We start from the raw sequence: 11,901 nt of genomic DNA, 5'->3' as shown, positions 1-11,901 counted from the left end.
CTTTTCTCTCATTCAAACAAAATCTGTACCTATTACCGTTTATAAGACCCTAATGCTGGACATCTTCATCTTGAACACACCGTATAATCTATGTAAAACTCATTTATGACTCTTTGAAATTTAAAAAATGCTGAAGAGCAATTTCCTGACTTGAAGGCGAACAAAAATTCATGATTCTTCCAAGGGCGGCACAATAAGGTGAAACATTTTTCGAATCTGAATCAAAAACTTTGTAAAATTTTTTGACGAATTGAAGACTCTGTTAAACCGAGCGAATTCGTATCATTGAATAACTTGATTTCAGAGAACAGATTGCATTTTCACGCCATTTGTAAATTTACTGCTGCAAATTTTTTGTGCTGAGCTACTTTAAGTTTATTTAGATAAAAAAAAATTATTGAAAATTTCCTAATTTTATAGTGGAAGTTGTTTTATGTTCCTTAAAATTGGCATCCTATTTTTCAAAAAAAATCTATAAGGTCTCGTAACGACTGGTGAAGTGACATATTAAAAAATTCGAAATTGGGTTTAAAGCGTTGTAAAAACGCTTTAAACCCAATTTTCATCATCATCAATCAAAGTCGGCGTTAGAGACTTTAAAATCTTGTCAAAAATCGACCTTTTTCTTAATCAATTCGACTAAATTAACTACAATCCAATAAGAAATTATCCATCTATTATGGAAGATAAATATACATATTCCATCATATTTAATAAGTAATTCTATACATTCTTATTTCATTTCCTCTCCTTATCTAATATTTACATGACTACAACAGGCGTTACACGACAATAGGTACTCTACATTTACAGATGCCAAAACAGAAAACAACAAAATTGGTGGCAACTGTATGAGCTACTATAATACAGTCAATTTCACTTAAAAATATTCGTTATTCAAATAATTTATGCTATTTCTATAAATGGCTATCACAGGTCTTTTCACTGACGTTTTCTTCATTATTGTTAAGATTTGTTACTGTTTTCTTGGGAGTCTTGAGCGGGAAGAACAATTGGGCGAATAAATTTCTGAACGGTGCTTCTATGGCCAAATAAAGCAAGAAAGCCAGTCCGAAAGATAATACTATGTCCGATATGGCCAAACTGATCTAAAAAAAGAAACAAAAATATGATTAAGTGCGAGTTTAGTCCAAATTGGAAACAGCTAGGAGTAAATGTATTGCAAAAAGTACTTTGAACAGACAAAATTTTAATTAGAATTATATAGATATATCAGAGAATTCCAGTAGGATTCTTCAAGGATTTTGCAGTATTTGACATCTGTGTGGTGAGTTTACTGAAATCTCGTTCGAAGAATCAGATTACCTTAAATTATATTTAAAAAAAATTAATACAAAACCAAACATACAATATCAAAATATGAAGTAACATCAGCAGCTCCCTTTTTTGCAACTGCACGCATCTGTATTTGGAAATGTACCAAATATGCACCGTAGACCAGTTTGCTTAAAGGTATCCACGGCTTCCAGGACAGGAAAGAATAAACCCACTTGACTTTTCCGTAACTTGCCACAAAGAGGACTCCAACACTTCCTAAAATAAAAACGGGTTACTTTTTTTATAGTTTTATGGAATATTGACACAATGGTAATAGATATCTGAAATATGTCTCTCGAAACCCGGGTTTGATTTTGAAAAGAAAATTTATGGTGTTATTGCTTCAGTGCTAGCTTGGCTCCTTTTTGATATATAGGGTGTTTTTGAACATTTTTCCATTTAAAAAAATTCGGATATCTCGGATATTATAGAAAATAGAACAAATGTTAAACTAGCAGTAGTTTTTTTGAGATTTTGAGTTATAATTCAGTCGTCCGATTGAAAATTTTCCATCGATAATAATTCTCACATAAAATTATGTTTTTTTGAACCAATAAAAAAAGGCTTTTGAACCAAATTGGAGGACTAAAAAAAAACGGTTAGGTGGCTAAAGATATGAAAATAGTTCAATTTTGATCGTTCTAAGCGTCATATTGCTCATACATACCTATTGACCAAACGGTTCTGTGTAAAACTGAATATGAAGCTGCATCCAATGTGTCGTACTCGTAATAGGGATTGTAGAAGATGGCACCAGTGACTATGGACACTATCATTAGGGTCACTGAGGAGATGAAAATGAGATAGGACGCAATCTGGAAATGTCAATACTTGGTAATACATACGAGGAATTATTCTTCAGTAGTGCATTAACCAGCCTTTTGAAACGAATATATACAAGTTGAGTCTTAAATGTTAGAATTAGGTCTGCAGTACGGTGCAGGATGATCCTCAGAAAGTATTAGGAAAATGACAGAAAAACTTCGCCAATTTTTAAATCGATTTTTTCTTTTTGAGTTAAAAATTTTTGTTCAAAAATTGACTAATTTTTCTATTATTTTTCTCATACTACTTGAGAATCTTCCTGCAACGTAGTGCAGAACTGATCCACGGTTTAAGTCATCTTTTTTTTATTAGACATTTCAGTTATCGAGCTTCAGAGAAGAATAATTAATTATAATTTGAATGTCACAGTTTTTTTAGTGAAATACTGTATAAATTTTTGCATATTTCCCAAGTAAAATTGTGGCTTAAAATTCCACTATACCAACCCCTATACTTATCTCTGTCCATTTCTGAGTTATTGAACCTGCAAGAAGAACATTTTAGCAAAATTTTCCTGATCCTTAAACAGAATATTTTTGAACAAACAGCTACACACTCGAAAGGTATATCCATTGTTTCCTATACCAATGAAATACCACAGGACTTATATCAGCACAATTTTGTAACATTTGCACGCTTATTGCCTTTCTTCATAATCATAAGTTGCGGATTGTACATACTACCTTTAACGTACACCTAACCAATTATGTGTATTGGCTCGTCTGACACAATTTAGTATTGGATAACGTTCGCAGCTTTCTCTTTTTACCTTATCTCACTACGTACTTTAAGATTATATACCTGGGGTCCAAATAATGTTTCACTTACCCAGCTGACATTCGCCTTTTGCTGCCTTAATCTATAAAACAAATATCCAGCAATAATGCCCACGATATACGGAGTGCTTCTAGCATGGGACTTAATGTAAGTCAACAAAAAGTCTGGATGCGACTTTGGTCCTCTGATGAAATCCAAGTAGAAGAACAATACAGCAGGTCTTTCGTAGATGTAGACAATAGTGAATGGTATAAGGATGGATATTATGAACACTAAACCTAGCACCACTAAACCTAGTTTCTTGTTTTTGTATATAAGGATAGTAAGCATTAGGGCTAGAATAAAATAGTGGAAGTCGCAGGAGAGGTACCAACTGTGGACCATACACTAAAACAAATTTCTTATCATTTCATTCGGGAGGTTGATGTTTTTTTTTTTACCATGTGGTCAGCATTGACGTAGTTACTAATGAAAAGCAAGTTGGTCCACCAATTTTTCCTGCAGTCCTGTACCTCTGGAGATATAATGGTTTTCCACATGGGGCCAAAGCCGACGAATTCAAACAGGGTGGTGCAAAAGAAAATTACGAATGCATACACTGGAATTATTCTAAAAAAAATCAGTTGTTAAAAATGACTTTTTTTGTAAGTTTTCCAGCACTAAAATAATACCTCATGTATCGCAGAATAATTACAAAGACCGGGTTCAAAAATTTCTTCTCCCATTGTACCAAAAGGCAGTAGGTTACCAGTAATCCACTAAGAATGAAGAAAGAATCCACGAATAAATCTCCGTGGAAGAATAAAGTTCCAAAGAAAGACCTGTATTGCTGGAAATTATAAAATGTAGTTCGCAGCTAGAAAATGAGCGCCGTTTTTACCTCTTCAACAGTATCAAAATTCAATATGCCGCTGCTTAAGAAAGTGCCAAACCGATGATCCGTTATTATCATGAAAATGCAAATTACCCTCATTCCGTAAAGTACCCCAAGGGCAGGATTGGAGTCCTCACTGCGTTCCAGATTAGAGTAATTTTTTGTTACTGAAAAGACGACTAGGAGGTTTCTCAGAGAGGAGTCTAAAAAGCGTTGGAGGTTCATAGGCAAATGCATAGGTTTGTAGAAATTTTACCTCCGTGCAGTTTCTCCTCATTGGGCCACATGAAGTCGCAAATCGTGGAAGCTATAATCAATACTACTATGATGGCAGACACCAACCTAAAACGATATTGTGAGTTTAATGAGCGAGTGTTGAGGTCTAGAGGTTTACAAAAAAGATATGTCCAGTTGATCCCAATTCCTTTCGTTAGTCTGCAACTGGCAGCTCTGTTCACCAACATGAGACGTATACGTCACATTCTCCTTCCTCAGAGGAGTATCTACTTTCGCTAGATATTTATTTAAATATTCTTCTAACTCTGGTGGTTTGCATGCAGCTGGTATGCACCAACCAAGGAGTACGACATTTTCTGGTTGCTGAGAAGGATCCTTCTTGTCCTAAATAGAAATTTAGTTTGAAAGATGTAATAATCATCCATCAATTGCCTGATTAAATTATTTATTTATTAGCTTTAAAAGGTACCATTATTTGGTGCTATGGAAATTGATTTTGGAAACGTTTTCTCTCCTTTTATAAAACATAATATTGCTAGTTGAACTACCTACTTATGCAATCTCATATTTTCTCCTTCCTTCCCCAATTACTTCAAACATTTGCACAAATTCCTCTATGTTTATTCATTCAAATGATAATTAGACAATCAATTCTGAATTATTCTAGATTGAAATTGGCTTTTGTTTCGTTTTCGCTTCACCTGAGGTTTCGTGTCAGTGCGGTTACACTAATGTGAATAAACCCATAACAGTTATATAATACGGAGTACATTATAGCTGCCGGTGATACTGGTTGTAGGTCAATTACATAACATTACTTTCAATGTCAGTATACCAGGGTACCGTTCGCGGTTCAGAACGAACCTGACGAATTATCGTGTGAAGATTGGTTAACGATGTCGCGGTTTGCTGCTGAATTGGATAACGATTCTTATTGTGTTCGAAGTTGTGACACCGCTTCGCTCTCGTGTTCTTCCTGATTCCTTGACAAGTTGTGCATCAGTTGGTTTTGATTAAAGGTGAACGAATGCCGTTCACTGAGAATTAGAAATATTTCTAATCGTGATGATTGATATATAACGTATAACAAGTCGAATCTATGTATGGGTACCTCGGAAACGATAAGAAATACAAATTCGGTTAAATGCTGGCAAAGTTGCGTGTTTTGGTGTTCAGCAATAATAATAAGAATTTTAAAAAAATCCGAATACTTTGGAAGCGAAAATTTTGATTCTCGTTTTTCTTGCAAAACGCAAAAATCATTATTCGGACGAAGCCAATAATGACACATTATTAAAGAACTTCTTTTTTGATTTTCCACTAGTGTGACCGATAGATTTACTCGACAATTGATTTTAGAAATGTCATAAACTACTTTGGATTTTTTTATGGACGCCATCTTGGATTTTTACAAAACTGCAATCTTATATGAAATTCCTTTACTAGAGATGTATTATGTTCCACTATTTTAATGAATTTTTTATGAATAAAAGTAAAAAAAACCTTTTCCATCTAAGGAATCTTCAATTGCGTAGCCATGTCAAATCAACAGACATCAGATCGTATTTTACTAGCATCATTATTTAATTAAATCGGTGGACTGAGTTATAAATAAATTAACAAAATACGATCTAATATTTGTTTACTTGACATGACAACGTAATTAAAAGTTCCCTAGGTGAAAAATGGTTTTTACTTTTATTCATATAAAATTCACTGAAATATTAGCACATAATACATCACTGGAACGAACACTCATGTACGTTTCCATATTGTAAAAATCTAAGGTGACCCCTATAAGAAAATCGAAAGTAGTTCATAATATCAAAAAACCCATCGTCGAGTAAAAATACTGATCACTCAGTAGAAAGTAAATAAAAAGGGTTCTACTAATGTTTTGTTATTAACTTTATCCGAATAATGGTTTTTGAGTTTTAGGGAAAAAAAATGCAAACTTTCAGTTTTTATCGGATATTTCCCAAGGTATTCAGATTTTCAAAAATTCGCAAATGGATTATTATTGATCATCAAAATATGCCACTTTGTCTCCATTTAATCGATTTTGTATCTCTTGCCTTTTCCAAGATCCCTATACAAAGACTCAAGTTTGTTAAAGCCTGTCTGTTTTTTTCCTTTTTTTCATAACGAGACGGGGAAAATGGCGTAAACGAAGATCTATCACCCAAAATGCCAATCTAAGGGTTGTAGTCCTCAGTGACAATTTTCTAAAACAAGGGAAGGGATCTCGGTGCTTTCTGGATCCACTAATTAGACACATTTGTGGTCTATTCGCATATTGTCATGGTCATGGTCAGTAGGTATTTCGTAGCTATAGCTTAGTTTCTTTCACTTTGTCTTGATAGTTGATTAGTTTGGTTAATGGAGCTTTCAATGCAAATGCAACTATTGCATTTGTACTTAATCTCATGCAATAAAAGTGACATAGTTATTGCAACCAAACCTCAATTTCTACTGTTATAACGATTAGTATACGTTATAGTAGGTACCCACCTTATTCAGGTTTAAGATTATGACGCGATTAACTTAGGTAGGAGTTGTAAACCATGCAAAGACCAATATACTGATAGTTTAAGTATTGGGCAATACCCATATTATTAAGCCAAATCAGATATTTTGCAATTTACTATCGAATAAATCCGTCATTAATCGGCACAATACAGTAAATACTTACATATATTTTGTTGATCAAAGTCTCGTTTTCTCCGTAAGTCAGCGATTTAGAATCTCTAGGAGTGCTGGGCATTGGGATGTCAGCTACTATGGTAGCTATGCAGTATTGGGTGGGAAAAGGAGCTTTTGCAGTAAGGCATTCTTCAAAATGTCCGAATTGAGCGATACTGCCTCTAAGGATACCTTGAACGGATTTAGATGAGGAATCACGCACTGAAAAAAAAACCACAGAGAAATGATCAAATATCTGGCAAATAATCATGATTAGATGCGGAAGAACATAAGCACTCTTTTTCCCTTTTTTAAATTCGGTGAAATTTGATGACTGGATGATATTTTTGAATCATTGACCTTATATATGAATTTCCTTAAAATCAGTAGAATTCCATAAAGGTCATTCTCAATCGTGGTAACATAAATGTTTCCAAATGTGTTTTCTGAAAAATATCAATTTAGTTAATTTAGTAATATTATATTAATGATATTCTAGATTAATGGTTTTAAGGCATTAGCATTAACGCAGCATTTTATTAGCCTTCTTTATAACCTCTAGAATTTATAACATAACTTTTCCAGATATCCTATATAACATAGAAAGTTTCTACACATACTAAGTAGGTAAATAGGTCATCGCTATGTGATTTACATTAAGAGGAGTAATGTGATAGATTAGAAAAATATGATATTTTCATATAAAGTACATGAAAATGTTTTTTTGGGGGCTAAGAAGATCTGAAATAAATTTCTGTGTTGACCTTTTGTGTAGATATCTTTGAGTTGGAGAACTATTAACCGGTCAGATCTGCCCGTGGTTGATCCGCTATGTCAATTGACCGAGTTGCGGCTCTCCAATCAGATCACCGTATCCAACCAAGTTCGAGATGGTGTGAGTCTCTTGTCATAATTGTAATATAATATACTGTCACAAGGCTCAGTTATTTCCAGTTTTGCAATGGAGCCCCAAGTGCTCTTTTTTTTCCTTAAAAAAAAACACTTTAATTTGGTAATATTCACTTTAATCCCAGATTAAGCTTTAACTTCAAGTTTAATTGATTATAATTGGAATTACTGGTAAAAGAATGTTTGGAACAAAAACGTACACAATAATAAAGTAATTATTGATGGAGTTAAAGATTTTTCCTCAACATCATTTATTCCTTTATTTACAGTAGCCTAAACGAAAAAAACGTGTTTTTATAAAAAAACTAGCACATCAAAACATTTTTTATGTTTAGTTATACATTCATAGTTTCTATAAATAAATTTAATTCCCAAAATATATTAACGATGATTAGAAATTACTTTAATTAAATTTTATTTGAAAAATGCAAAAACCCAAATAACAACTAATCATCAAATAAAACAGGTTAAGTGTTTTTTAATATTGTATTTTTACTGTTCTTCATTAAGTAATGTAAACTCCTCAGCTAACGTATAGTTTTATCAACATTTTTCCCCGCAAACTGGTTTTTGGAGATTCTGTTTTTCCTTCTCTAATGCTTCCACGAACAACTCTGTAATTAGTTGATGATGATATAATCGTCATATTATCACAACGGCTGCTAGTTTCCCTTTGTAAGCAAGTTTTTTTAGAAAATAAAAAACTCAAAAAAAAAAATCCTTTGGCATCTTTTGACAGTGGTGACTTTCTAATTTTTCTACTACTTTCGTAACGTACACTCTTTTCGATTGCAAGAACGTCTGAAAACTCCATTTTACTACAAATTTCACACCAATTACAATTCTTTATTCACCAAAACTGTTTTAATTAGAAGAACTTATTTGTTTCACTCAAACTAAGTGCAATAAAAATCAAACTAACAGTATAACTATTTATAGGAAATTATGAAGCAGAAGGATTATGTCTCGTAGTTACTGTACATTCCACATCCTTGGGCTGTAATGGACTGAGATTATCCATGACACCAAGCGCCCCTATGTAGGATAATTTATGGACAAGACAGAAGGCGGAGAATTACAGATCACCCCATTATGATGCAGACGGCCATGTGAGGTTATAAAGGGCTGCATAATTCACGTTCAGAAACAATCGGAAACTATCAGGGATACGCAAAGATAGATTTTACTTGGGAGACCTGTAGATACCTGAATAAATTCTTCATTAAATACTAATAAAAAAACAGCTTTTATTAAAGTCCTCCATTAAAAAAAAATTATATAAGAAACGCATATTAAAATTTAAGGATAACAAGATATTATAAAATTTTGGATACGACAACACATTGAACCACCACAGAGTTTATCAGGCGTCAAGACACTTTTTGCTGTCTTTTTTGTAAGACCTGACATGATGACCAATTTTTTCATTTCATAGACGAAGTTACATGGTATTACCTCATAACATATTTTAACATTGTGAATTTTTAATATCTAGTAACCATTTAACATTGTATAAGTCTACATACACCAGCACAATATCATTACGTAGTTTTGATTAAGAAACTACCACCATTGCCAACAACATAAAGTTATGCCAAAAAATTGCATTTTTAAGACTTAGGTGTGGAGGTATTTTTATTATTTTGTTATTGCCTAAGAAATCGTTATGGGTATCCTTATACTGGTTAATAGTAATTATTCTATGCACAGTGGTTATTGGGTGTAGTATTGCGTGCTAAATGAGACACGTTGCCTGTAGTATGAAGTACTTGAAAACTAACACCACTCACTATGCCTTTTTTGTAGCTCAAGGTCTGAAAATTCAACTGGTTTGATAGTTAGCGGTGTTACCAAACTAAAAATGAATAGTGACAGTAAATTTCGTAGCATTGTTAGAGTCAATAGTGCGTTAAAATGCACACGAAATGTAATACCAGCGAGATGGAAGTAAGGAAGGAGTTTGCAGTAAAAACTTTCAGTTTGGCCACTATAATAGGTCTAGTAACTAGTAAATTATTTAATAACTTTAATTTTATCTAAGTAATATAAAAAACTCTTCCAGGCAGGTAATTAATTGCAAGTAAAGATCAACTAGCAGTAAATATTTGTGGTTTTACATAAGCATGATTGTTTGTTTAGAATCCTTGATAATAAGCAAATGTCAAATATTTGACTCTACTACAAAATTTACAAATAGTGATTTAAGCAAAAGTGCGGAAAGTGATTCTTTACCATACGTTGATTGCAGTTTACCAAACGATACGCAGCGGAGTTCGGTAAGCCATCGGTGCGGTAAAGATACTTTTACTGTCTTTTTTGTGGGACCAGCCGTAAAGACCAATTTCATCATTTCATAGACGCAGTTATGTAGTATTACGTAATAATATATTTTAACATTGTGATTCTTCAATTTCTAGTAGCCACTTAACATATCACTCTACCTTCACCAGTATAACATCATTACGCCGATGCGATTAAGAAACTGTCAGCATTGCCAACAACACAAATTTATGCCAAAAATTGCATTTGTGGTACTTAAGTCTGAAGGTGTTCTTTTATCCGCAAGCTGATTGCAGTTTACCAACAATGCGAAGCAGGGTTCAATAAGCAATCGGATGCGGTAAAGACACTTTCGCACATGTTAGAAGCCACATTTTTCCTACGAACGCATTTGTATCGTCTTCGTCTGTAATTTTAATAAAATATTAGTGGGAAATATAACTTTTTAGGCACACACGAAATGTTTTCACTGGCACATGTCACGTTGACTTGAGTGCGGTAAATCATTTTACCGCACACGTGCGTTAAAAAACTATTTTAAGTTCGCAAAAACATCCATTAAAGCCACTTTATCTAAGGATCTTTATCAGGAACTCTATCAAATTCGGAGTCGTGATGTAATACGCCACAAAACACACGTTCCTAATAACTCACATTACGGCTAGATATCCGAGAAGAAAGTATTTCTTTAGATAAAAGTGGCGAAATTTTGTAAACCAGACCGCTTTGCTATGACACAACAAACGAAGGTATAATTCGACAAGGTCGCATTTTCTTGGTTGTGCCACACTGGCTAAATGGACCAGTCGTGTATATATACATACATATATGTAGCATGTGTATGGTTTGTTACATAACAATACTTGGTGAATTTGGTCTATTAATTCTCGTAGTATAATAACAGTACCTAACATAAACAAATTTCTTATGTGCATCCATGGGATATGGTGGTGAAGCTTAAAAAATTCAGCTGAAGTTAGGATTCAATAAATTGGTATTAAGTTGGATTTTGGTGGATTATGGTCGTGCGGTTAAAGGATTTGTAACAATTTAAGAGAAAACTGTGATTGCAAAAAGTTTTATTTGTCAAAAAAAATTGCAAGAGCGAATTTGAATTTATATTAAAATTTAGAATATTTAAGGCCAATAATAGACCAAACCATCAGAAAGTTTTCTCATGTGAAACAATATTCATGAAAGAGAGAGGAAAGAAAAAGATGTGACTGCAAAATATATTTCTTCCAGAAAAAAATCATAATTTCGACAATCAAAAATCGAAAAATTTTTATCAGAATTTTCTTAAAAATTCGGACCAATAGATCGAACTACTAACAAATTTTCCAGAAAGAAAATTTTCAAAAACGAAACCTTCGAAATTGCCTAATACTTAATCTTTTATGCCATCTTTTTTATGAAGACTATTTTTTATCTAGAACCACCTGGCTTCTGTTTTTCTAGCACTTACTTTCATAAGCCCACAGCGTTAAATTCCTTAAAGCCTCTTCATACACTTGGCTGTGTTTTCTACATAGAACATCTGTGCTGTCCATAACACTCAATGGCAATTCCGGAAAAATATCCACATTTTTTCCCAATGGTTTTGGCCCCTCGGATGCAACTATCAAAGAGATACCGATGAAAACTAACAATCGCGCGAAGAAATACATTTTGGCGGTACCCGCGCGACCACCGCCAGTAAAAGTGTTTTAGGGAACTAACTGGGTACCACCGACAAGAAGAGAACTACTCGGGCAAATGAAAATTCTGTGTAGTGGTACTTGTATATGCGTATTTTGTAATGGGTTTGAGGTATGATGGTTTCTTTGTGAATTTTGTCACACTGAATTTATTTTGCCTACATTTTATGAGTTTTTCCGCTGATTGGCTTTTTCCGCGATAGTTTTAAATTAAGACATCAGCATTAATAAGGGATATTTCGCCCTACGACCCATCCTCTACCGGATTTCAATCTTGGCAAA

At 33.5% G+C, this 11,901-nt stretch overlaps 1 protein-coding gene across 1 annotated transcript; it reads right to left on the bottom strand.

The window, feature by feature from the left end:
• Positions 1-648: 648 nt before the first annotated feature.
• Positions 649-11,670, bottom strand: LOC136341386 (nose resistant to fluoxetine protein 6-like). The gene is made up of 11 exons (XM_066286317.1): positions 11,388-11,670; positions 6,744-6,955; positions 4,209-4,435; positions 4,071-4,156; positions 3,821-4,017; positions 3,612-3,769; positions 3,381-3,549; positions 2,992-3,327; positions 2,006-2,153; positions 1,370-1,554; positions 649-1,109 (listed from the first exon to the last, which is right to left on the bottom strand). Exons 1-11 carry the CDS (start codon positions 11,587-11,589, stop codon positions 918-920), a joined length of 2,112 nt encoding a protein of 703 aa, XP_066142414.1. The 5' UTR covers positions 11,590-11,670; the 3' UTR covers positions 649-917.
• Positions 11,671-11,901: the final 231 nt, after the last annotated feature.

Source organism: Euwallacea fornicatus, chromosome 10, assembly GCF_040115645.1.
Source record: "Euwallacea fornicatus isolate EFF26 chromosome 10, ASM4011564v1, whole genome shotgun sequence".
In the NCBI taxonomy this organism is placed as follows: Eukaryota; Metazoa; Arthropoda; class Insecta; order Coleoptera; family Curculionidae; genus Euwallacea; species Euwallacea fornicatus.
Note: the sequence above shows the minus strand (reverse complement) of the source record. Positions and strands in the feature narration are given on the sequence as shown.